This window comes from Melospiza georgiana, chromosome 16, assembly GCF_028018845.1.
Source record: "Melospiza georgiana isolate bMelGeo1 chromosome 16, bMelGeo1.pri, whole genome shotgun sequence".
NCBI lineage: Eukaryota > Metazoa > Chordata > Aves > Passeriformes > Passerellidae > Melospiza > Melospiza georgiana.
In genome coordinates this window covers 116664-143510 of record NC_080445.1, presented here as the reverse complement: position 1 = coordinate 143510, position 26847 = coordinate 116664, and the positions used below count along the sequence as shown (strand labels likewise).

The 26847-nt window shown below is 38.2% G+C and overlaps 3 protein-coding genes across 5 annotated transcripts in view; 2 read left to right on the top strand and 1 right to left on the bottom strand.

Annotated features, from left to right (window-relative positions):
• The window catches only part of KCTD5 (potassium channel tetramerization domain containing 5), a 31981-nt gene extending 24144 nt beyond the window's left edge, over positions 1-7837 (top strand). For both annotated transcript variants that reach the window (XM_058035922.1, XM_058035921.1), the window contains one exon: positions 1724-7837. In XM_058035922.1, the coding sequence (XP_057891905.1) occupies positions 1724-1753 (30 nt within the window). In that variant the 3' untranslated portion in view covers positions 1754-7837. The remainder of the gene's footprint in view (positions 1-1723) is intronic.
• A 2001-nt stretch (positions 7838-9838) lies between these two features.
• UBE2I (ubiquitin conjugating enzyme E2 I) lies at positions 9839-21855 on the top strand. Of its 2 annotated transcripts, none has more exons than XM_058035392.1 (7): positions 9839-9926; positions 13832-13910; positions 14099-14182; positions 16838-16910; positions 18146-18255; positions 18428-18507; positions 21196-21855. In XM_058035392.1, the coding sequence occupies exons 2-7, from the start codon at positions 13845-13847 to the stop codon at positions 21257-21259; spliced, it is 477 nt and encodes a 158-aa protein (XP_057891375.1). In that variant the 5' UTR covers positions 9839-9926; positions 13832-13844; the 3' UTR covers positions 21260-21855. The 2 variants fall into 2 exon arrangements, with proteins under 2 accessions (XP_057891375.1, XP_057891374.1); XM_058035391.1 differs by lacking the exon at positions 9839-9926 and adding an exon at positions 10151-10257.
• Positions 21856-23588: 1733 nt separating this feature from the next.
• TSR3 (TSR3 ribosome maturation factor) lies at positions 23589-26307 on the bottom strand. The gene is made up of 4 exons (XM_058035394.1): positions 26190-26307; positions 25230-25403; positions 23831-23894; positions 23589-23752 (listed from the first exon to the last, which is right to left on the bottom strand). Exons 1-4 carry the CDS (start codon positions 26305-26307, stop codon positions 23620-23622), a joined length of 489 nt encoding a protein of 162 aa, XP_057891377.1. The 3' UTR covers positions 23589-23619.
• Between the last annotated feature and the right edge of the window lie 540 nt (positions 26308-26847).

Genomic DNA, 26847 nt, shown 5'->3' with positions numbered 1-26847 from the left:
CTGAGTAATTTACAGAGCCTGGTTCTTCCCCACAGAATTCACTTTTCTCTTTCCTACAGTTTCATATGAATGCTTTTTGCTTAGTACACATAGTCATGTGTTACATTCATGAATTACCTTCATGAAATAAGAGGGGTTTGCTTCTAAAATGTACCTTAAAGCGTGATATGACCAGTGGAAAATGACTTTCTGTATTTTGGAAATTTTTCAAAATAGTTGCGCTGACATCTGGCTTCATAACTTCAAAACAATAATGCTGAATTTGAAATGAAAAAGAACTTTGTATGCACAAAGCTAGATCCAGGTGTAGGAGGGAGTACAGTGAGCAAGTGATAAAGTAGATTTTTAATTTTTTGAACTTACACCACACTGCCTCTGAACTGTCCCTGAGCTACACAAATGGTAATGGGAGTTTCATGAACTCCAGCCTTTAAAAAATCCCATGGAATTGGGCAAAGTAGGTGAGACCTTGCTTGTCTTCAGTCACTATGAAAGACATAATATAATGGCCATTTAAGCAATATTAATAGGAAACCACATATCTCAGATTTTAGAATTTAAAACCATACTTGAAACTGTTGTGTGAATCAACTGCCAGCCTTTACCGTAAAAGCACAGAGATTGAAGTATTTATGTGTGCTGGCAGATTCTGTGGGCTGGAATGTGCTACTGAGTGTTTGTTGTAACATCAGGCTACACAAAGATCATAATGGAAGGAAAATCCATCTTGAGAGAACCTCTGCTATTGTCTAGGGATTGTGCCTTTGCTTTCTTTCAGCTTTTGAAATAAAGAGCCCTTCCCAATACTAAGAAAATTACCAAGAACCAAAAGAAAATGAAGTATCATAAGACTTTTACTTACAGATTAACATTCTTAAGTACTTAGGCTCAGTACGTTTGAAGCTTTGCTTAATGCATTGTTTGCCTTTTGTCATGATTGGTTCTACAGCCTACTGACACAGTTCTAGAGTACTATTCCGCCCAACAGTTCACCTCAGTATTGCTGGTTGTAATTCAGTTTAGAGCAGCAACATTAAAATTTAGTTGTTTGAACAGTCAGTCCTAAAACTTGGATCCTTTCCTCTCTGGAGGAGACAAAATAAACTGAAACAGAAAAGGACAAAAAATAGTAAAACTGGAAGTAAAATGGATGTTGTTGATTTAAATCTTGCTAGGTTGTACTTGGGCTTTAAAAACTTCTTGCATCAGTGCACCCAGTATGACATTTCTGCACATTTTGATTTGCTAGTTCATGTTTTCAATACTAATTTATGGAACACAGTTTGTATCTGAAACTTCAGAAGGTTAAGGACATTTTTCTGGAACAGGAAAAATTAAGATTAAATTCAGTTCCTAGTAAAGTACCCAAATTAATTTACCACATAGGACCTCAGGATCTTCTGAACTAGGTTGAGGTGCAATGGCTTACTTTTTGCAATTGCCAACTCTTAAGTCTTATTAATGTATTAATGATTTATTTTAATAATACTCAATTCCTAGCAGTGTTTTATACCTGTTTTAATGGTATTTGATAGTAGACATTGTACATATCAATCTGTCTTTTTTCAGCTTTAAAGCACAGATCCCAGGAATTTCCTCGAACCAGGTCCCTGACATATTACCAGTTATTTAAAGTAGTCATTATGTTGCTCTTTGATCTCCATGCTTTAGGAATGACATTGAGCTAATTTTCATTTATAGAATTTTTATTGGTCTATTTCAGATTTTGCAAGAACGAGGTTCCAGGATGTGAAGACAGTATTGAACGGTGACAGTTTTTTTCTTTATTCGAAGATGCAGTGAATTGTCACACTGAAGAGGCTTGGCTGCAAAAGAAAAAAATCTGATTTAGACAATTTTCTGTTGATCTGGGTTCAACCATATTTGCCTATAAGCTGGTGTCAACTTCTGGAAGCATTGCAAGATTACATAATGGGAATAGATGGTGTGGGAATGTGTGTTAAGTTTTGGTTGTAGTGCATGGTTGTGCTTTCTTGTTGGCTTATTGACACTGGTCATTTGAAAAGAAATGACCATGCACTCATATTTTCCTTGGAGACATGTAGCACTTAATGTCTGGTGCTGGATGACCCAGTGTTGATCAGTTTGGAGACCTTTTCCTGCTAATCATTGTAAACCTTAAAAGGACAATGTAATCGGTGCTACACACACACACACACATACACTTAGACACACATGCACACACACACACAAATGTTAGCCCAGAAACGCAAGTATTTGGGCATACGTTGTTTCAGAATCAATGTCAGCCCCAGTTGACTGTATTATACTGCACATTCCTTACGGTTCTGTGACATAATCTATTATGTAATAACAGCCTAGGAGATCAACTGAAACTAGCATGTGTAAAAGTTACACAACAGAGAAAAGATTTCTCTGAAGGGTGTATATATTGACTGGATGTATAGCTTATTTCAATACCCAAAGGGAAGACTAAACTCAGAGAAAATGGCCTTCCTCTGAGTTATTCTTGATGTTCTCTCTGTTAAACAGGCTCCTGCAAAAGTTAAGCTCCAGTCCTGGTCACATGCTTGAAAGTGGAATCAAAATTCACTTAAAATGACCAATTGAACATTCTGTTTCTTTGGAGGTGTTTGTACTCATATGTGTGTTTCTGCTTCTATAAAATGCCTATAAGCATTGAACTGTGGATTAGGGTAGAGATTTTTCTAGAGCTGAAGGTTTTACAGAAATACAGCTGGCTAGTCCTAGGTCCCTGTCTCTATGACTTGGATTAAAATCAATCTTAGTGTGAACATAAACTCATCCAGTTGAAAAACCTGATTACTTTGGATATTCAGGATCCCTGTAATCAACCTTTCTATTTCTATACAGTTTCAGCTATGCAGTTAAGAACAGTGTTTGAACAGAATGTGGTGCAGCTTTGTTAGTTTGTCCTTGAAAAAGGCTAATACACAAGACACACACTATGTTTTGAGCAAAATCTTTAGCACATCTTTAAAACACTTTACAAAATGGACAGTATAAAACTTGGCTTCATTGACTCATGGAACCAGTGGAAGGGAGTTTCAAAAAGCTACAAGATGGTTTTAAATTCTAAAGACATTACACTTTTCATTCTTAGTAATTTCAGAATTTATGCATATACTGCATACTGAGTTTCAAACACCCAGGGTCTACTTTTTTTTTAATTATTATTTGATTTTTTAAAGGACTTAGACATTGATAAAAGTTTGGCAAAACAATTTGTAAGAAACATTTCTACTAAACAGATTAAGCAATGGGCTAAATGTTTTGTCTGTGTGCCTAATGCTTGAAAGGATTTGTAATGCATTTTGTGACTTGGATGTGGTCTGCACGGGAAGCTGCTGGCCTCTCCACAACACATAAAATTTTTTGTCTTTTTTTAAGAAGTTAAAACTGAATTTAATTTACTAAAACTGTAATTGTGTAGGGGGAAATGTTTATACTTTTATACTTTTTTAGGTACCCATATTTTATCAGCTTAAATTGAGCACAGACATGTCCCCTAAATAGTGACGGATTATCTTGTGTATCTGAAAATAAGCATAACAATTGTCTGTGTTAACTGCATATTAAAACATTTCCTCTGCTGCAGTAGTCACTGTGTTTTTAAGCAGTATGACTCCACCAAGATCTCTGAGCTCCCCGGCTCATTGCAGCCAATTGCAGCCAACCATGTTACTTGTTGCTTTCTTGATGTGCTCTACAGAGTAATTCAGCATTGATCTAAGTGGATTTTAATGCCTAAAATGCCAGTTTTACCGTGATCCTTCTGAATCAGCATTTCTGTTGCCTTGTCTTATTAAATCCAAAAAGGACAGACTATTTAATAAAGTGAAATTTTCCTGAATGACATCGGCAAAGCATGAGTAACAAACTGAGCAATCTGAACAAATTTAGAGTGTGTAAAAGAGTGGTTTTTTTCTAAGTATGGGGGATTTTCCCCAGCAGAATATTTTCAGTTTTAAAACCTGCTTCTATGCTGAGATTACCTGCAGTTTAGTTTATATTGTATCCCTACCATAGCTAATTTTAGGGAAATGAGTGTTTAATAATTTTTTGCACTTTGTTTCCAATATCTCACAAAGATTTTAAGAAGGAAAGAAAAGAAGAACTTTAGTAGGCAGGTACCTTGTAAATTATTTCAAATACACTCTCATTTGAGGCCACCTGAACTAACTACTTTCCTGTTCTTGCTGTTGATTATTGCTTTAATTTTTGTGATCATGCAAGGCTTTCAGATAGATGGAAATGCTCTCTTCAGCTTTTTTCAAGGCATTAAGAATTTATCCCTAAATAAATTTTGTTTCTTTTTGTTTGACTGTTGCAGTTTCAAATAAAGTAATGCAAGGTAATTGCATTAGAGTCCAATCTCCGTGACCAGGCTTGGCAAACATTGCTTCATGTGTTAAGCTCTTGCAAGGAGGAAGCAATGTACCTATACAGTTAAAACTGGATTCCTTTGTTCTTTTTTTGCTATTTGGAGAGAGTACCTACCTGAGAATTACCTGTGACTGTGCAGAGCTGAGGGGTTCACTATGAGGCTGGAACTGCAAAGCTGTACTGCAGACCGCTTGAACTTAACTCTGGACATACACAGCTCCTCAGTTGTTTATTCTGAACAGTATTCCAGGTTAGAACTTCAGATCCTGAGCTTGAACAGATCATAACAGAAGGAATAAAACAGGAAATGAGAGAGATGAAATTATTTAAAGACATTTACATGACAAACTTCTTGCAAAACTTGTTTAAAAACAGAAGTTCAAATTTACTATAGCAATTTCTTGCTTTGAGTTAGGAGACAGCATATTGTTGGCCTTAGGTTTTCTCAAGAGGTTTTTTTTTTCCTTTAATGGAGATGGTATTTTTATGTTACATGCTTTTGACTTCTTCAAGCGGCAGGTGAATCAGAATTTGTCTACAAAGAATAAGTAATTCTGAGGCCTCAAAGACATGGATGTCACATGGTCCATAATAACTATCCAAATGTATACTCTGACAGCCCAAAAGTTACCTGGTATTTTGTCCTATTTACTGTGGGATTTCCATGGATTACAGTTAATTGCATGTTTTTAATCCCAAAGTAATTTAATTGTCTGTCAAAGACTTGATTGAATTTAGAAGCTTTTTTTGAATCTTCACTAAAGTTTCCATCAATACAATCATATACTCATAAAAGTTGGAAAATGTACTGTTTTTTTCAAACTCAGATTTCTTGTAATGATAAAAGTTCCTTTCATCCTGCATTGTAGCATTAGGAGAAGATATTTCTTAAAAAATGAAGCTCAGTGAATCCATCTGACTTTTTTGGTTTGAGATTTTCTTTAGACACTAACTGTGTAGCTCCATTTCTAGCAATGTGAATGCACAGTTATGATTGATTACAAACAAGACTATTTCCTGCAGATTCAAAAATTGCATCAATCTCCTCTTTTCTGAGAGAGGGGTATTTTTGGCGGTTTTTTCAGGAGAAAAATGAAAACTGGCAGATTAAACAAAAGACAACGTAATTGCAGGCATGCAACTAAGGGAACAAATCTGCTGAGTATGGTGATAACACTATCAGAAAAGTGCTTCTCAGAACGCTGTCCTGTGAATGTCTGTTGAAGTTGTTGAGAGTTGTCAGTCTCTGTTTAAGCTGTAGAGAGCTCCCACCAGCAAATGAACACTAGTTACAAATGAACATTAGTTACAAATTTTTTATTAATATTACAAAAATGAACTTTGAGTGCAAAAATGCAATAGTATCTGGTTCAGTGGAATTAAATAGAATCCGGATTGTAATTACCCAGGTATATTGGAATGTATTCCTTGGGAAATACTGGGAGAAGAGTGAAGTTGTCCTGGGCTTTTTGAAGAAGATGGAAGTCAAATGAAAGCCTGAAGTCTGGGGTTTTGTTCCCTTAAGATGTGATAAAATCAGAAAGTACCATTCTCCTATTTTTTATTCTCTCTGTCACCTCATTAAAAGTTTCAAGTTCTTCAAATTAACTTTTTCAATCAGCCCTTGAACTGTAGGTCTTTTGAAAAGAGATGAAATTTTGTTATGCCTTTAACAGCGTCTGTTATCTTAAGAGAGTAGGGTTAAAACTTGAGTGGTCATAGGACCAGTCAGTGTCTTTTCTAACACAACAGTTTTGAAATACTTAAGCCTAAGGATGATGCCTGTTACTTTGTTGTAATTTAGACTGCAGCTGTTTCCAGTTTTGAGGACAATCTTGGAATCTTACTTGGGCTTTGTGTAGAATTAGTGATTCTTTAAATAATATGAATATTCAGTTTAAAAAAAAATACCCGGAAGGCTCTCTGAACTCAGTGTCATGCAAGTTTTCTTTTGTTTCACAAAAATCAGGAGCTGTCTTTAAAGGCTTCTTAATGAACAGAGGCTTTAAAGGGCTAAATAGATCTTATTGTCCAGTACCTAAATGACTGTCAGAAGGAACTCTCCATTTTCAGAGCAGAAATGCTAAGGGCTAAAATGCTTTCCAGGGCTAATTTGAGGTTCCAGAGACATGTAATATCTAAAAAACAACTAGTCAGTTTTCCTTTCAACTCATGGACAGAAATAATTTTTACAAATGTCTTAACCAATTGCAGATCTAACTGTTCCTATATGGCTTGGATTTTCAGTATCCAGATCTGATAAGGGCACACTAGAGAAGGCAGGACACCTACCCTCCACGTCATTATTACCTTGGCTGAAATCTGTTGACTTTTATGAACGGCACTGGCAATAGAGAAGCTTTGAGGAAGATTTTGCCCCAGGAAATTGTCACAGAATATTTCTTTGCAACTTAGTTGACCGTTACTTTAGTGATGTCGACCAAGGCATAAACTTCTCAAAAGTTCATTGAGGAGATACTGCTGCCAATATAGCTTTCTTCAGGCGTCAGAGGGTTCTCTTCAGGATGTTGTGTCTTAATAAGTACTATAATGAGAGAAACTTTTTTTAAAGGTATTTTGCTACTTTGGGGGTGAGTGGAAGGGGAAGAGGTTCTGTGATAGTGCTCTTCTTGCCTTAGAAAGCTGAGCCTAAATATTGATCTAAGACCTGTTGTGATTTTGAGGCCTCATCATCTGAAATGAGTGAAGAGTAAATGTATTTATTATGTACATGATTCTTGCTGCTTATGAAGATTTTCCAAAAGCTTATGCACAACTTTACTCACATTAACTTGGCTCATGTGTACTTGCTAGAATGAAGAAAGTGCCAAGGCATTTGTGAAAGGAATGTTACCAACCTCTACTGGAACTGAAACAAGATCATCAAACAGAAGGAGTATCAAATGGCAGCTTTTTCCACCTGCTTCTGCCCTTATCCTTACCTCAACTTAGCTATGAGAAATCAACTTCCTATGCACTCTTTAGGATCACCTACCCAATTCAACAAATGTTCTTTTTTTTTAAGCTTTTCCTCCAAGTCACTGGTCTCAAAATTAGTTGGGCATCACCTGCTTAAGTTGTGCTTATACCCAAGTGGCCATACTGGCAACGTGTTGTTTCCTGGATAGTGGATTAGCAATAACACTTTATTTTGTGCCAATTCATTATATCTGAAGTGTTCTTACTGCAGCAAAATTTGAGTTATGATTTGGTTTTAATGGACTTGCATTAACCAAAACTCATAGCACAGACACAGACAAGAAACTGAATTCAGGGAAATTTCCCTGGAAGAATATCTGCTAGGGCTTCCCAAGTAATTTGAAGATGGTTACAGTTAACCACCACTTTCAAAACAAATGAAATGTGTATGGGTATTTTTTGAACTTCCTTTTCATAACACTAGTGTATTGTAAACTGCATGGAATAAACCTGGTTTTTCCCTTTTAAAGTGTGCTGTCTTACATTGTCTTTTCTAAATGCACTAATTGATATTAATGGTGTCATATCCTGTGAGAATTCCTAGTTTAGCACTTCAGATGTAAAATGTAGTTACATATTTCTGTAGTGATTCAAAGCATTAATGCTTTCTCCTTTGTAAAGGAGAAGTATCCTTTACTGCTGCCCCAAAAAACTTCATCACGAAAGTTAGGTCTATTCAGATATATATCAGTTGGGAAATTATTTTCCTTTGCAGTTGCTGTGACGTGCTGATTACTGTAGGAGGAAGTAGTTGTCTCTTTTATGGATATATAATCACATGGAAAAGTTTTAAGTAATCACTTTGCTTACCTTTTCTTTTGTACAACTCAAAAACCACACTGCCTAACATCAAAGATCCTAGAATCCACTACTTTGCTTTTTAATGTAATTGCTTCCTTTGTTTGAAAAACTAAGCTAATGGAAATTGATGCTTTATAATAAGGCAAACATATAATAAGTTGCAAAGATAGAAATGGCTGAAGGAAGTATATTATTTAACTACAAAGTACAGGTTGTTGAAATTATCCAGGAAATTTGACAGCTGTGTCCTCTATAGAAAAGTTTATAATTGCGTATTAGTATTGAGAAGACCACTGGACAGGTCTTATTTTCTGAACTGCTAGTAAGAATTTGAGAAGCTAAGACCCATGATTTTTAAATTCCTAAAGGCTCTGTAGTTACAAATGAAGTGATTTTCATCTTAACAGTTTAGTTGGTTTTAAGTGCAAAGCACATTCTATTATTTCCTTGTATATCCAGCAACATCAGTAAAATTTATTTTACTAAACCAATTTGCTGCATTTAATTGCATTTGAATTTTTCTAAAATAAGTGCTAAGAGCAAACACTGCTGTAGCAATGAAGTACAGCAATTACAGTAATTAAGCAATCGGTGTGTGCATCTGTATTTTCATCGGACTGTCCTACTAAAAGTATTGATCTTTTAGAGTCAGCCAGCATGACTTTCAACCCAAATTCCTATTTACATATCTGTTCCTGCAAATGTTTTCACCATTTAGGAAAAATGAGAGCACAAAATGGACAAGTGTCTACCCTGAACTAGAAACCAGGTTATAAAGGGGACACAAATGACTAAGTCGTCATTAGCAACCTGTTTGGATCTTTTTTAACATCTAGGGTTCATTTGGCACTAGTTTTCCTTTCAGTGGGAAGTTTAACTTCAGAAAGATGAAAATGATCTGGCAAATTCACGTTTTAGGGTTGCTGTTCATCTTTCCGTGTGATGAAATCTTGCCTCGTAGTCATATACACATAGCCCATATGTGTATGACATTCTCAGAGACTGTAATACGTACAATTTCATGAGAGAGATCCTGTAAGGCAGGTGTTAACAGTTTCCACTGCTTTTTGTAATGCCACTGGAATTGTGTGGAAAGTTACAAAGGGGAGTATGTGTTTATCCTCGTCTACAGTGGGCATTTGCTACTGGTGACAGGTTTCTTAGGTAGAGTGATATTCAGCATATATATTGATTAGGGCTGATTGGAATCTAGGTGATTATTTATTGAAATAGTCAATTCTGGAGTTCTTTATTACTACACAGAAAATCGTTCAAGCAACACTGACACAGACAAGCACAAGGCATAGCTAAGCAGCGGTTTCAAGACTAAAAATTCCTCAGTTTCATTAAGAAAGAGAAGTTCCAAGATGAGAATAGAATGTGATTCATACTCTACTTGCCACTAAAAATGCGTCGTCCCGTCCCGTCCCCCCCCCCCAGGAAAGGAAACCAAACCAAACCAACAAAGCAATGGGAAACAAAACCCAGGTCATAAATCTCGTAAAGGTCAGTGAAACTAGCGCGGGATGGAGGCGAACTGAAGACCGCCTTCCGTGCCGCCTGCCGTCTCTCTGATAGGCCCCTCCGCCCGCCCGCAGCCGCGGGAGCCCCTCAGAGCCGCGGCCCCTCCTCCAATCAGGCTCGGCCGGCACAGGGGGCGGGGCTCGGCCCGGCTCGAGTGCGGCCCGCCAGACCTGCGCGCGCCCGTCGACGGACCAGGCGTTCTTAAGTCGCAGGCGGCTCCTACGGCGCCAGAGGTAAGAATTGATTCAGCTTTCCGCCGGAGCTGGCGGGAGCGAGAGGTACGAGGAAGTTCTCGGCTTTGGGGTAGCCCCGCGTGGAGTTTTTCTGGTGCTTCATACTCAGGCGTTGTTGGGGACACCTCTGGGTCCTGTGTCGCGGGGATGCGTAACGCGTGACGATGGGTTCACAGACGGATCGGGCCGAGGGACAGAGTAGCGCTTTCGCGCTCCGCGCCGAGGCGAGAGGGAGGGAAACTCCGGAGTGGAGACAAAGCAGCGGGAGCGGGAACATCCGGGTCACTCGCGCGGCCTCGATCCGGGACACGCGCGGCGGCGGCGGCTCTCGGTGAGGCCTGGCCGGGAGTGGGGCCGGGGTGGCCTCGGGGTGGGGAGCGGAGCGGGGCTGGGTCGGGCCGGGCTGGCGCCCCTCACCTGCGATGGGGCGGGACGGGACTGGCGGCCACGGGCGTGCGGGCCTGGTGGCTCCTGCCTTGTGGCTGGGCCGGCCGGCGCACCACTGTCCGCCTGAGGGTCTGAGCACCCCGCAGGTCTCGGTGGTGGCGGGCGGAGGTCGCCGGGCAGGGCGTGGAACCGCTCGGCCTGCGCGAGCCGGTCCCGCCCCGCCGGGTATATGCCCGGGAACGTCGGGCGGGCCCGCGGTGCCCCGTGCAGGCCTTGGGCGCTGCCCCGGCCCCTCGCGGGGCTGACGGGACCAGCGGCCCTCCGCGGTGGCGGGCGGTGCTCGGCCCTGTCCGGTTACTTGGCCGTCGAACACGGAGTCCATCGCCGTGCGCATCTTCTGTTGTTTTATGTGCGACTCTGGTCGCCGCTCGGCCTCTTATACCTTTCTCTTGCCGCAAGCAGAGGAGACTTTCTATCCCAGTCCAGAGTTAGCGTGCTTTGATTAAAGCTCAGACCGTGGCTTTCTCCACCTTTCTGAAAATAAAGTTTGTGTAGTTCGGGGCAAACTACTTCAATAATAATGTCTTTCCATGTTAGTATTTAACCTGCAAAGTAAAAATGTGAGGCTAGCAGTCTTAACGTTTTGGGGTCTTTTTTCTTGCTGCTTGGAATCAGTAAGTCGTACTGAAAGTTCTTGAACCTCAAAGAGCATATTGTTGATGTATTTAGAGAGTTGTTTGTGGCACGGGAAAGATTATTTGCAAGACGAGCATTTTGTATGTGAAAGTAGGTTGTTCCACTCCATCAGAAAGTGTAAATGGGTAAGATATTCTGTAATGAGGCACAAAAGTTTGCATCTATGATGAGCGTGATGGTTTTATTTTGTCCTTTTCCTAAAGAAGGCAGTAACCGCAGCAAAGGCAAGCTAATGAGTAAATTTTGAAGTTTCTGTTAACTTTGAGTTGATGGCAGTAAAAGGGACATTACTAGCTCTTAATGGCAGGGGGGAATTTGGGGGATTAAACTCAAAACGTGAAAACTGGTGTCTTCGACTTTTGTGGCATGTGCAAAAAAAGGATTGAATAGATTTCCTCTGGTGCAGAATTCTTTCTGGTAATGTAGTACATTAATAGATTGGGATATAGAGAACTCATATTGACAGTTTGTTAGCAGATTGCTTTTGAGGGGATGCTTAACTAATGGGATCTTAGTTTGTGAAATGGGATTTCAGTCTTGTTTAATATTTTCTAATAGACTGATGAGGTTCTAGATGCTTGTCTGTTCTCTTCGATGTAACTGAAGTCTGGAAAGCAGATATGTGAAGCCTATTGTCTCTCATATGCACTGAAATTTTTCAGTGCTTAACTAAGTCAAATGCCTCAAGATTTGGAAACCTATTTGTAGAGCATTAGAAAACTCTTTATTGTATTAGGGCACAGTATAGTGTGTAACAAAAGTAAGTAGGATGCATGGTCTGAAAACTCGGGATTCTTTTTTCAATTACTTGAAAAGTTACTGATGTTCTGCAGCAGATCCGCTCTTTATTTACCCGGTGAGAAACTGGTATTTCCCTTGAGGTTGTAGGCAATTGGTTGTTAGCCACAGGAAATGTGTTAGAAAGCATCCTGTAATGCCAACCTTTTGGCAGAAAAAGTAGAGTTTGGTGAATAATGTAAGAATATTTGTATGGTTTATAAGCAAATACGGTTTTCTCAGCCTATGATGAGAAGGTTAGTGTTAGTACAGTGGACTACCAGGTACCAAAAGCACAGCTGAAACTCTGCTGTATATGCCGTTCATTTACATCTCTTAAAACATATTAAAATTTGCTCACAACATGCTAAAACTTGCTGCCTGTATAATTTGGTTAAGGAAGAGATTTTTTTGTTGCCTTTGGTTTTTGTTGTTTTTGTTGTTTTTTTTTTTTTTTCAGTTTTGCTGGTATTTTTTTTCAATGGCTCTGCATTTCCTGCTTGTGAACAGATTAAAATCTGAAGTCACGTGTACACATTCACTAAGTCCTGCAAGTCTTCTGCCGTAATTAAGATAGAGGCGTATATGTTGGGAATACTAGAGGAAAACTGGACTGAATGTAGGACTATTTCTGTGTGTGTGCATGTCCACTGAGTGTGCATTGTCCCTTTTAAAAAGCTTTATTTGACACTAATTTGGTTGCTACTTTGAAAGTGAATTAGGGAATATGGCTGTCTAGGCAAAACAGGCTTAAAAGGCTGAAGAACAGATTTAAAATACATATTGTCCTAGGAACTGTATACATTGTTTAGTCTGGTATTTTTAAAGGTCTACAGTTCATATGCTTATAATAGTAGACTGAATTACTTCTTATAAGTAATCAACATATTGAGTGAAATTCTGCATAATTCTTAACCAGTGTGTAAGGGTTTGTTTTAATAGGGTTGAAAGAAGCACTTTCAGTCACTCTGTGAACTTGTTAAGTGGAAGCATTCTACTCTTCTGCTGTCAGAAAGGTTTACGAGGTACATGTGGAATTGAGAACGAATTGGCCTGACTTCTCCCATTGCCAATTATCATCTCTTAATTAAAATGTGTGGAAGTGCAGTTATAAGAAGGATTAAAAACCTTCATTGGAATTTGAACACGTTGCTAGTGAAACCCTGTGTTTAGATACAGTTTGACAATGAAAAATAAACTCACTTTGAGTACTGTTATGGTGAATGGAGTATCATCCCCTGAATTTGAAAGCATCACGCGTGCAATCATCCTGTTTAGAACTGTTGTTCTGTGTCTTGCAGTAGTGAATGACCGGTGCTCTGCATATTTTTTCTGTAGTTGTGGTCGCCATGCTTGGCTACTACTAAGGCAGTGAAGGTGCAGAAATATTCTTCAGTTTGTACTGGAATTTAAAATCTGTCTTGTGGAATGAGCTGCTGGCTCTTCCTTAGCTGAGCTCTGTGTTGCTGCCTGTTCCTGCTGTTGTCTAGAAATCTTATAGCTGCATCACTGCAAAACTGAGATGACTTTGTTAAATTCTATATCCCTGTGGCTTTTCTGGGAAATACTGGCTTTCAGTGGGAATTTACCCAAAAAGTAGTATTTCGTATTCCCATTTGCCAGAAATGGGAGAAATGCAGAGAATTGCCTACAGAAGAAATTTGCCATGCCTCATGTGGTGTAGGAAGGAGATAAACAGAGTGTATCAGTTGCACCAGTAGGAAGTCTGAGCACTTTTTCCATTACTAATAGTGTTTCTGTTGTCAAGCTACTGTTAAAGTTTATTCTAAGATTGGGTTCAAATATAAAGCAGTAAGGTAAGGATGGAATTTTGTAGGTCAAGTCCAGTTACTTAAAACTTGATGGCATGGGGAAACTTGTTGTTATTCCTGATGATAAATTCTGCTGGTTGTGCAGAAACATGTGTCTAGGTTATTGAAGTGAAAATGAGAGGTCAAAATTACTCTTGAGTGGGCTTTTAAACATAATGCAGTGTTTCTGCTATAAGTAAAAGTATATGCTAATAGCAATTACTTTTGTTGTAGAGGGACTCTGAATATGTCTGGCATAGCTCTTAGCAGACTTGCACAGGAGAGAAAAGCCTGGAGAAAAGATCATCCATTTGTAAGTATGAAAGCTACTGAATATCTGACTCTGCAATTGTTTCAGTGTTCTGGTGATGATTTTGTCATTACCCTGATAGGATTAGTAGTGCAAAAAGAAGTAACTCTGTGTAAAGATAAAATGTGTCACAAAGTATTTTAAGTACATCTTGTAAAATCCTCACCATATGTCTTATTGCCTTGATTCAGGGATTTGTAGCAGTACCTACAAAAAATCCAGATGGCACGATGAATCTAATGAACTGGGAGTGTGCTATTCCAGGAAAGAAAGGGGTAAGACTTACTGTTCTCCTGATTTCTCATTTATGGTGAAAAGTAATGTCAGTTGCCTATGCATTCCATTGACAATTGAGAATTTACCTTATGTATAGTTTAATAATGAAGTTTGTGTCCTGCTGCTACTTTAGAATTAAAAGTGCTGTGGACTAGGAATATTGGACAAAGTGTAGTGTAAGCCTGTTCAACTCCTGTCACTTAGCACCTGAAGAATACAAGTTTTCAGAGGACTGTTTAAGAGTCTTCTGGAGGTTGTCTTCTGCTTCTTCTTGCTTCTTCTGAAATACTACTATTAATTATTCGGGGGTTTTAATTCTTTCTTTCGGGTCTTCAGTGTGGGACTTTTTTTGCCTTGCCTTTTCTACTGCCTTTTGCCAATTTGCCTAAATACCCTTGATGATCTTGTTTCTTAGATTCTCAGAAGAGTTTGTGTGTAGGCAAGACCTGCAGGGTCTGCGATGCTGCCCTAGTTGAATGCTGGACATAATATTGCTGTTAGAGTTACAACTTAGTTTTGGTAGTAGTGCTCTGGGCGCAGCATTAGTTAGTTCTTAAAAAAGCACAAACAAATACTCTAACACAGTCTAAGGAAAAACTCGTCCCCTTATCTTCTGCCTGAACAAGACTATTCCCCATAACAGTTTATGTACCTTATGGAGGTGTCACTTTTAAATACTTAGGTAAAATTTATACGCCATACAAAATCTTCATGGTATGGCTTTGAAGTTTTGTAAACCGCAAAGTGGAGCGGACAAGGCCTTAAAGCTTGCTTCATGTGTACCAGAAAATGTGTCACACCTGGAAAAGATCAGTTAGGCTGATGTGATTCCTGCTAATAAAAAATTATATTTAACAAGAAGCAGCATGACTTATTCATCTCTATCAGACCAAGCAGTTGGTCTCTATTCCCTTTGTGTTTGGAGGCATCCTGTACTGCAGCTGTTTTCCCTGAGATGAGTAGTTGAAAACACCAGAATGCTTTCTTGTCAGCCAGATTAAATATTGAAGCGGCGTTAGTCCTGGGTGGGATACTCTGTTCACTTATTTGACAGCAAATCACTTGTTAACTACCTAAAATTTGACTCAAAAAACATCTGCAACTAGTCCCATAATGCAATATGGTCTCGATGATACTGCTGTCATACTGTTAGCGTTAGTAGGGCTTCTGAGTGTCTGCTATCTTTCACCCATAAGGTATGTTGCTGTATCAGAAAAATGATAAAAACTTTGCCAACTGTTCTGTTCTTCTGTGTAAATTATTAAAAGCTGTTTGCCTTCCTGTGTGACTGAAAGCAAACAAAAATTTTATTCATCAAAAACCTTGTAATTTCTAAAGAGAAACTCTTCTGAGAAGGTACGGAGAAAGGATTTTTCTAGTTGACAACTGGCTACAGCAATTTAGAACAAGCTCTTTAAATACACTACAGCAAATAGAATAAAACTCATTAACTTCTGGAAGTGTATTATCTTATTAATTCCTAGCATGTTTTTCTTCCTTTTCTAGCTTGAGACTTTGCGTAATGAATACCAATGACAATGAAGTGATTTCTCTGTCTTCATGTAGGTTTTTTGGGTGTTTTGATTTTCATTCAGCTAAAAATTATAGTCCATATAGGAAATAATAAAAAAATTCCTTCTCAGGTGGTCTTCAAGCATGTCTGTCTGTGAGGATAAGATTTGATCAGTTTTGCTTTTAAGATGTGAGACCATCTTTACTCCAGTTGTTTTAGAAAAATCAGCCCAACATTTACTTTCATTACAGTGTTTCCATAGCAAGGGGAAGTTACAGAGAAGTAGCAGAGAAATAAATTTTATAGCTATTAGAATATTTTCTACATTTCTGCACTTCTTATCAGAACTCAGTTTGTCAGAAGATGGGCTTTTTTCTCTATATGTTTTGTATATTTGAGACAGTCTTTTTCTCTATTGCTAGATGTTTTTTTCTCGTTTGTATGACACTTTTGAATAGTGCTGTCTTATTTGGTTTGCTCTCTGTCATGGAAGCTGCTCCTATTAGTGTCCTTCCCAGTGCTGGGTAGGGATAAAGAGCCTCTTAAATTTTCTTGTATTACAGAAAGATGGCATCTGTGAGCCTACATTCTACCAAACACAGACAGGGTTAGTTTACACTAGTGAATCTCATTAACTGTAGCAGTTGTACAGTTCTGTCTGCATTTTTAGTTAATTTATGGTTTTATTAACCACATTCTCATAAGGCACAAGAGAAGCTATTTACATTCCCACGCTTAAGGGATGTATCCCTCTCCTATCTTCTGAGACTTTAGTGGGGGTACAACAGCCCCTTCCTCGTTCTACATTTATAGTGTAAAACTTCAGCAGTATCCTGTTCTTAGGTAGTGTGAAAATTTTACTTTAATATGAAATTACTGGTGATGACTCTGACTGTGTTGATGAGTTGACATCACTTAGTAGCTGAAGAAAGAAACCCTGTCCTTTCTACTTCACCTTCTTCTATAGGTAGAATAGTTTACCGTAGTCTAGACAGTGTGCTACAGTGCAGGACAGCTATTTTCTGCCGTGTAGCAGAAGAATGTCTTGTGCTTTGCCTGAGAAGCTGTATTCTTGGTAAACTTTTTTCCACAATTTTGACTTTTCCTTTCTGTAACCAAATTCTACATTAACTCTTGATAGACACCATGGGAAGGAGGCTTATTTAAACTACGGATGCTTTTCAAGGATGACTACCCTTCTTCACCCCCAAAATGTAAGTAAAATTACCACAGGTAATTAAAATATGAATCTGTTCTTTTTCTGCTACCATGTATAACTTAGTAGATCTTCAGATACCTAGTCTCCTTAAGATTTTGAACTGAATTTTCCTTGTATCATCTCAAACTTCACCTATTATAGAAACTTGAAAACATCTATTCCATTGCATGGTTTCTTGGTTCTTGAATTGGATACCTTCTCAGAGCAATGACAGTGGTTACAAATTGCTCTTTTGACAGCAATTCATCTATCATCACATTCGCATATTTAAGCTCTGTCAGCTCCTGGCTACTCCTTTTGTTTGATACCACCTAAATACATGTAACTCAGGGGCAAACATCTCTGGTAACTGAAAACATTTCACATTATTTTCTTCAAAAATACCAGTTTTCACATCCTGACAATGTTAAAGGAATTGTCATGCTTTATTATAAGATGTATATGTGACTGAAAAACTTCCTGCCAGTGCAGCTTCTGAAGTACCACTGAACTTCATAGGGCAGCAAGACTGTTATGTCTTGTGAATACTTGCAATGTCAGATGGATGAGAAAACTGCACTAATATGTACATGTTTCATGTATTGCAAAGGGAGTGTTCATTACTTTACTGAAGATGCTAGCTGTTGCATTTAAGTCCTGTAAAGATTAAAAGCAATGCCAGAATATAGATTGAGCGGCAGAAGGAAAGCTACACAAGCCATCAGTTAGTCTTGTAATTTAAACTTGGTTCCTTTGGTTCCGTGCATCTTGATTATACATAGGAAAATATGAAATTGAAAAAAATGCTAAGAACTTAAGTCATCTTTGTATGAAACTTTCATTATTTTAAAGTGAGGAGAGAAAAGATGAGTGAAGGGTAGTATCTTTCCCTTATAAAGTAGTATGTAAAGCTGAAAAGACAGAATTGTTTTTAAAAGGTCTTTATCACAAAGCTACTATGAATTACTTTGTCTGTTTCCATTCCTAAACCAAAAGATTACCAGTCAAAAAGACAATGTTGGATTGCCTGGATTGATATCACAGATGTGATGGAGTTTCTGTTTTAGGTACGGGCTGAGCCAAGAAGAAAACTGGTATTAATAGCTCCAGAAATTGGTGGGGTTTTATTTGGGGCTTTTTTGCCAGTGTTGGTGTGGGGATTTTTGGGTTTTGTTTTCCCCAACTGATCTAACCCAACTCTCTGATCTTCCTCTTAGCACTGTATGCAAGTCATTTCCTCTTCTTTATCAGGTAAATTTGAACCACCGTTATTCCACCCAAACGTGTATCCTTCAGGCACCGTGTGTCTCTCCATCTTAGAGGAGGATAAGGACTGGCGGCCAGCAATCACAATTAAACAGGTCATTAGTTGTACTTGGACATGTTCTTAATACTTTTGCTTTGCTTGCTTATCTAATGCAAGTATAAGATGTTCACTGTGTGTACCTAAACTGGTTTCTAAGGGTTTTTCACTGAATCCCTATTAGTAGTACCCATAATATATGCCTGTTACTTCTATTCCTTTTTCCATAGATCTTGTTAGGCATACAAGAACTTCTAAATGAACCAAATATTCAAGACCCAGCTCAAGCAGAGGCTTACACAATTTACTGGTAAGTGTCTTTGCATATGAGCCTGAAAGTTGTCATATTGCTTCCAAGTGTCTGTTACTTGTAGTATAACATGTAAATGTTTTTACAAATGACATGGGTAATTTTCTTACCTTCATTACTGTATTCTGTGGAGATGTCTAGATTGTGCTAAACTTGAACAAAATAGTAGCTGCATGGCTGTTAGGCTAGTGGAGCTTTTAATAGCAAAGCAGCAGCAATAAGATGTGAAGGCTTCCTATATCAAGATTTTCAACCTGGTTCTAGACTAACAGAGAGTCCATTCCCTTAAACGCCAAATAGTAACAATGTGGTGTAATGGTATCACGAGACCAGGAGGAGACTGAATTAGGTGACAGTTCACATTTGTCAGTACAGGAGTAACTTACTTCTGCCTAGTGGTACATACCTGTAAGAACTTGTGCCTGAAGGACAAAGGAGAGCTGTGGTCAGTGTAGGAAACATGGCATCTTGGGAAAACTACATTTTCCAGAACAATAGGTTGAAAAGTACAGAATGCCTGTAGCTTTAGCAGAATGAAGTTTGCATTGATTAGGAAAGGAGATAATTTGTGAGCTAAAGAGACTTTTTTTGGGTTTCTTTGTTAGTTTGTTAGGTTTTTTTTTAGGCTTAGTCTTAAAAGTTTTTCCACCATTAAAAGAGGATATCTGTTCTATAATTTTTAGGGAAGCAAAGCATTTTAAATAAATGCTTTTGGCACTGGTAGCTACTGAAATAATAACCAAGGTGGAATTGTGGGATTACAATTCTGGACAGAAGGAGGCCTCCAGGAGAGTGACAAGTTTGAAAAATAACATGAAATGTGACTGTACTTGCAAGCTATGTTAAATATGTTTTTAGGGTCCTAGAGAAAAGGAAACATAAGGATGGATAGTGGGTTTTGCATTTAATTAATGGCTTCACTCAGTGTTATTTTTTTAAAGTACTTACAGAAGGCTTGATGGAGTTGAGTGCATATGGAAGACAGTTAAGTGGCCACAGTTGCAGGAGCCAGGAATGATGAAGGCAGCCTCAATAATATACTTCTATACATGTATAGATAGTCTGTGTTTTATTCTTTTTAATAGTCTCCCACGTGCATGTATATACAAAACCAGTCTTTGCTAGTCTTGTTTCTGTTTAAAGTGCTTCCAGGGGGAAAAAATACCTGTTTAGCTTAAAATAATTACAAGATTTTTGTTACTTCAAGTATGTATAGTCTCCCGTTTATGCTTTTCATGTCTCTTGGACATGCAGAGTATTTCAGATGGGTTATTATTATTCTGCAGTCTGAGAGTGTCTCTCACTACTTAGTGAATGTCTGGTAGAAGTTAAACAGAGCAGGATTGTGCACGCATCTGTAATGTTGGCATAGTTGATAAATACTGCAGAAGATGCGCCATTGTACATAGAGGTCTTTTGGTCAAGTTGTTAAACTTTCAAGAATAAACATTCAGAATAAGAATACATATTCTCAGGATTCCTTTGGTACTGTCATTCAGTAACTTTAGCACTCCTAAGGTGCTAGCCTACTTCCTACTCTTCACTGTAGGCATTCCGTGTCTCCTATGGAAGGCATTCTTCTGTGTGGATTCGATGGGTGCCAGACTTAACAGCTAGGCTATGTTCTCATGTGGCAATGTAATATAACTTTGAGGAAAAAATGTAGAATAAAGTCTGTAAATCTCTTCATGAGAAGAGACAGTCTTCAGTCTCTTTGCTAGCAATTGTTCATTGCATGTGACCACAACTGGTTTCATTTCTTCCCCCCAATCTGTCAAGTTCTGAGGATATAATTTGCTGCCTTTTTTTCTTTCACTGCAGCAAGCCTTGGTAGCTGAAAATAAGTTAAGTTTACTGCAAAGCTATTTGCAAAATCTAAGCACTCTAAACTATCTCTGGCAGAAGAGTAATGGCTACAAATTTTTGGTTAGCTCAACTCACACTTCTGACGGCTAATACAGAATGGACAGCTGAATGTAAATGAATGCTTTACTATGGTGCTCCTTCATTGGCACAAGAACAGAAGACAAAGAACTTGCCCTTTTACATCTTGAGTCAGAAGCTTAGTGACTGGACATAGTTCCCTCATCAGTAGTAACTATGCTACACTTAGTTGTGTTGAACTAACTTTTTTTCCCCAACTGAAGATTAGGATAAACCTAAATCTGCGAGTCAGGGTCTGTAGATATAAAGGCTGAAATGACCACACCATTGTCATTCTCCTGTTTCCTAGGAGTGTTTCCATTTTCTCTCCAAAGTAGTAAAGATGATAATTTAAAACCATATGAAGTCGACCAGCCATTAGTGAACTGTTATTTGTACTGTTAGGGTATGGAATTTGTTATTAATGACCTCAGGTCTTAATGTGAGTGGGGAGTAGAAAAATTCGGATGAACAAGGGAATGTTTGCACATGAGGTACAGTTGGTCTCGAGAAGAGCAGGTGCAAACCCATTTGAATAGACTGGTACAGTACAAAGTCAGTGCAATCATTTGACAACAGGTGATGGAAGTAACTAGTTGAACAGTACCATACTTGTCCAGAAAAGTGTTTAATTTATTGTAGAGTTCCGTGGATTGCTGTCAAAAAGGTTTGCCTTCAGCAATGATTTGTTTCTCTTCATTATGAACCTAACCCTGTAATACAGCCTCTGATTTTTCCAGCTATAATTACCCTTTCTCTTTTCAGCCAAAACAGAGTGGAATATGAAAAGAGGGTTCGAGCACAAGCCAAGAAGTTTGCACCATCATAAGCATTTGTCACGCAGCATCTTAAAAAGGAAGGGATTGGTTTGGCAAGAACTTGTTTACAAAACTTTTGCAAAATGTAATGTTGCTATGTACAATTAATATCCACATAAGGGGAGGGGGTTGTATGTGTGCCATTTTCCATATTCGCCAGTTGTATACAGTTCTAAATTTGCTGAATTGCCCCCAGTTTTTTCATACAGGGTCTCTTCCTTCAGTCTTTTGTATTTTTGATTGTTATGTAAAACTTGCTTTTATTTTAATATTGATGTCAGTATTTCAACTGCTGTAAAATTATAAACTTTTATACTTCTATAAATTCACTAGTATCTCTAGTTACTTTGCTATCTGATGCAGGCATGCTTTAAAATGTTAGAACTATATTTAGCCTCTAGCTGGCTGTATGAAAAAAAATCATGCCCTCCACCCCCTTCCCTCCCTGAATTTGTTTTTTCTATCTTTCAGAAACTAGGTTGTTATTGCTTAAAGCCTCTGAGATCCAAAGTTAGCCAGCATCCTTATTCTGCATCACTTTCTTTGTGTTTATATGGCATTCTGTCTGTGTTGCTGTTTAGAGTAAATAAACTGTTTATATAAAGGGCTTTGTTTCATTTCTCTTCATTAAAATTATTAAAAGACAGCCATTTAAACGGCTCTGGACACTATTCAGTGCAAGTTGTTTTTAAGGCCTGTGATGCTGCGTTTGCCTTTGGTTTAGATGTTGCTTTCATTTGTTTTGCCGGTCCCTGACCTGGAGCAGGCATGTGGCCCGTCCTTGGGCCATGTGTGGTAACGGCAGCAAGTTAATTCTGATCAGTTCCTCTAGCAGAGATCAGTTGCTTACTGTGCATAATGGGATCAGCATACCGGTGTGACCATGTTAATATAAAAAACGTGAGCTTTAGACTGATACGAACAATAATAGAAGTTGTCCAAGGAATGCTGAGGATTTTCAAATGGCGCTTGTTTATTATTGCTAGAAGTAATTTTGTGCCTCTTTCCATTTATTAATGCATATAGCTTCTACAGAGAGGATGTGCTCTATGATCTAAGTTATACAGCCCTGTTTCCAGATCTGTTTTGCTTGTCTCCATTTGATTACTACAGCTTAATAATGTAAAAGCATTCCCCCAAATTAGAATAGCTGATGTGCTCACATGGTTCTCAGTCTTTTGTTATGTTGAAATGCTTTCTTGTCACTAAGAAACCCTTGCTAAAGCAGCACATTTAGGACAGATTTCATATGGGTGGGGAAGTTACTGAAAAAAAACAAACCAAAGGGAACGTCTCCTTATAGAATTAATTTACTTGTCCTTGTTTTTAAAAGGAAAATTGAGTATTTGTACCACCCAAACTGCTGCTGTTACTCCCAGCTCTAGCTCCAGTAGCGCTAGTATTTAATCCCTCTAATAGTAGAGGGACAAGAGGAGAAAGTCCTGTGATGTGAAGAACTTTGAGTTGTGAAGGTGAGTCTGCAAATTGTCCTTGGTATCTCCAATTCTACTGAATGATCACTAAAGTTTAGGTTTCAGTTGGGTGCCTGAAACTCCAAAGAGTATTCTATTTAAATATATAGAAAACAACTGCTAACAGCTCATTTTCACTATACAAACTGGCAGGCGTTGGGAAAAGTGACCTGAGATACTAGTGCTGGTATGAGTCTATAACAAAGCTTTAAGGGCCAAACAATGTTTATTTCTGACTTGGTACAGTGCCACTTTGAGTGATGAAAATGCGCAGAGATAGCACTTATGAACCTGTGATGCGAAATTTCATAGTACAGTTCTGAGTATGAAGTGCCAAAAACACTGTTGTTGCTTAGGACTGTATCTAAATAACTAAAATGAACAATTAAAGTTCCTGAAAAGACATACTGAAATGTTAAAGCAGTTCCAAGAAGTGTTTTTTCCTTTCAGGCTTAGCTCAGTTTATTCTAAACAGATGAAGTAGTTGAAATACATACGGCAGATTCAAGCCTGCAAAAAGTCAAGAGACTCCCTATCTGGTAGTTACCATGAACAGGCCAATAGCATAGTCGTGTTCTCCTACTGAAATACAGACCAGAAGTTAAGGAAGTTTACCTAATATACTGTTAGTTTAATAATGAAGTTTATTATAAACCACTTTCCAGACACATCGATTAGAATACTGGGTTATTTTTTCACTTGTAACTAAGCTTCAAACTCCTTACAAAATAATTTAATGTTCCATACTTACCTAAAAATTTAATAACCTAGAGCCTAAAAACACCTCGTGCCTAAAAATACCCACAAACCTGCATAGAGACTGAGGTTTGCTAAGCATCAAGTTACAGGTGAACAAGACACACTCAAGTAGTCGCAAAAAAATTTCTTTATACAAGACGTTACAACTCTTTGGGATTACTGGGGATTTTTATGTCTTCTGGATTGCTCTCATCAATGCTTTCGCTGCTCTCTGTGGCATCATCTGAACTGCTTACACTGTCCTCCTCAGAGTCTTCTTTCCTTGGTGCTAGACTGGAAACGTTTTTCAAGATTATAAAAGCAAAATAACTTATAGTAAGTAAAACTATGGTTTAAATTAAATTTCATTACCCTGAGGAATTGACTGGCCTGTTGGGATTAGAAAATTCTTTTTCTAGGTCAACATCAAATGGATCTGGAAAAAGAAGATGAAAAAAGCATTTTCTTAATGGTCTTATTTCATTTTCATAGATGAATGGCAGAGAGGGGAAGGCACAGAAAGGCTAGTCCACATCTCTCATAAGTTTACCATAGTTGTTAGAGGAGAAACTGGGGGAAATGAGAAAATAACCCAAGTCCTGCCTGCCCAGTTTAGGCTTTTCACTCTTTTCCCTCACCCCCTGCAAGGGGTCCTGTAGCTCTTTAGAGGTGGTCAGATTGTATAAGTAGGTTTCTAAGGCTTTGGGTAAGAAAACATTAAGTTCTAAAATGGCTGTCTAGTTAGCTGATGTCCACTGAGAAGTGAATTACAGCTGTCCAGATTTAGCTCTTGCTGAGTAAGGGTAGGGCTGGGCTTACTTTGGCTGAAGTAGCTGGGAAGAACTGTCAGAAAAGTCAAACTAGTCTTGGTTCTGCAGTTCCAGAAAATACACAGGATTGTAGGTGAAAGTGTGCTTTAAGTGGCATAGCCATGTTGCCTCTTAAGAGCTGTCTTCAGTTTAGTGTACCTAGTTAGGCTTCCACCAGGAGGATGGTTTAATTCAGTATCATGGCAAAGAGATCAAAGTTTAGAACAAGTGAACGCTATTGACCATCTTGCAGTATGAGCCCTGGCCTATTTTAAGGGCTTAATCACCATAAAAGGAAAATGTTAATTAGGATAATCCCTTTTCATATCTTCTTGATTATTTGCCTTTCTTTATGCTGTCTTGAATGAGACCAAGCACTCAGCTGAATACAGCCTGAAATACTGGGACTGCAGTAAATTACTGGAAGACTTTGTGAATAAACTACTTGTACTTATTATAAATTATTTTAATTCTCTTAATAGATCTGATTTTAAAAATCTTGATTGAGAACTACATAAATATGTCTATTAAAAGTCCTTCTTAGATTTATGTCTAACTAACTTGGTGTCTGACTGTATGCATATATTTCTCTCATAGTTCCTTCTCAATTACTAGTCTTTTTACTCATACTCCGTTTTTAACATCTGTATAGAAAACAAGGAAGCATTGTATTTTCTTTTTGCTCCTAAGTTTCCATTTTGGTTAGCTGAATAAGGGTAACTGCTTTACGGTTCAGCTGTGAATACTCTATGCATTAAATTGCTTTAGTTATTTCCACCCTACTTGACTTGAAAAAAATGGGCTAACAGGTACACTTAGCACAGTATAAAGATAGTGCAACACATATCAGCAAAGCACTTACCTTCCACCTTGCTAATGTTTTTATGGGATTTAAGGAAAATACTGGAAAGAAAACTAGTTAGAAAAAGGGCCCGTGTAGTGTTTCTCTGTTTGTCTCTTACCTACTTCTTCGTCTTTTTTTTCTTGGACACAGGCTAAGAAGTCCTTCTCAATGATTAGCATGTCGTCCTGGCAATGACAGGCTGCATATTTTTCCAAGAGATTTTTGTTCAGGTCAAGAAATGCTTTACCCCATTTAAATTTCCTTAGAAGAATGGTGGCTAGATCTGGGAATCCTAAAACAGAAAATAATTTATTAGTTTTCTTCTTTACTGTGAGATTTCACTTGGCTTACATGTTTCTAGTTAAGGATGTGCATTCATGTCAATACAATAGAAAGCTATTTGCCAGTGTTTCTTTCAGTGTGCGGGTATTAAAACTTCTGGAAAAACTACAAATATTTTCAGATTTCACTTTAACTTGAAACATGGAACTGAATCCAAGAGCAGTTCATAGCCTTCTAGCAAGTGCTACATAAAAGTATTTTGTACAGGTAATGAATGATTCAAGCAGTATCTCCCACAGCCCTTCAGTACAAGATCAATTGTACCATACAGTATTTTCAGAAGATAAGATTTGTCTGCAGTATGGTAGAACTTTCTTTTAAAGTTCTGTGATGAGTCTGAAAAACGTCACAAGAGAGGGCAATTTATTTTGTTCTTACCCAGACCTCGCCCTATTAACAGCCAGCTGCTACCTCTCATTAAGGCATTCTTGCCTAAGCATTTGTGTTCTTTTTTTTTTTTTTTTTAACAGCTTTTCTAACGTTATGGGCCATCCAGATAAAATGAGGATTATCAGTTTGTGTCCCATTCAATAGCTGACATGAATACCACAGGGATACCTCAGTGCAACTGGTAACACACATCTGGAGGAAAGCTAGATAATTTGATCCCAAAGTCAAGAAAGTGACGACCCGTATGACAACATTACAGTTTGTTTTGTTGCCGACCATCTCTTCTGTTTTATTAAGAATGTAGCAATTGCTAGCACCATACTTGCCATCAGATAATTGAGCCTACCAACAATGCAAAATGCTGCAGCAAAAGCTTCCACACAGGACAGCTTGCATGGCCGACCGTAGTTTACAGGATTTGCAGCCACCAAGTAAGGCAGCAACCGCGGATGACTCCCCCTCATTCTGTTAAAGGGAGTTTCTTCTAATTTGGCCCATGAGCAATCTATGACTGCAATTCCACTCTGAGCAATGACACGCCTGGAAAAAAGAAATGTATTTGAAAAATTGTTACCATTATACTGATGAAGTGAGAATTCCAATTGCTGCTTTATATTGGCAACAAACTTGCATACATCCCCTGGTTTTTTTAATCAAACCCCATACGCTTTACAATAACCTCTAATAGAGACTCAATGAGAAAGAACAGTAGCATGGTTTTCCTCCAAACATACAAATTGCAAAAAAAGGTTTACCCAAAAATGAAATGTGATTAATTCTAGGTTTAAAAATGTCACAGAAGTGTGATGAATAGTAATGTTCACACCTTCAACTACACTTTCAACTACAGTTCTGATTAAGGTTCTCTGCTAGCTTCTCTCTGCTTCTAAAGATAAATCTTTTCTCTGATACGTGTATCTTTATAAAAATTCTGCTGGCACAGTTGAAGAAACACATTGTGTTAACACATTGTGTTGTCTACCGAAGAACTTAAATACAGCATG

Excerpts from the sequence above, each read along its gene's own strand:
- TSR3 (XM_058035394.1), bottom strand. The coding sequence starts at position 26,307 with ATGAGGGGGAGTCATCCGCGGTTGCTGCCTTACTTGGTGGCTGCAAAT. Across the intron at positions 25,404-26,189 it reads TGCAGCATTTTGCATTGTTG|GATTCCCAGATCTAGCCACC; the intron begins GTAGGCTCAATT and ends TTTCTGTTTTAG. Across the intron at positions 23,895-25,229 it reads AAAAAAAGACGAAGAAGTAG|ATCCATTTGATGTTGACCTA; the intron begins GTAAGAGACAAA and ends TTCTTTTTCCAG.
- UBE2I (XM_058035392.1), top strand. The coding sequence starts at position 13,845 with ATGTCTGGCATAGCTCTTAGCAGACTTGCACAGGAGAGAAAAGCCTGG. Across the intron at positions 14,183-16,837 it reads CTATTCCAGGAAAGAAAGGG|ACACCATGGGAAGGAGGCTT; the intron begins GTAAGACTTACT and ends AACTCTTGATAG. Across the intron at positions 18,256-18,427 it reads CAGCAATCACAATTAAACAG|ATCTTGTTAGGCATACAAGA; the intron begins GTCATTAGTTGT and ends CTTTTTCCATAG.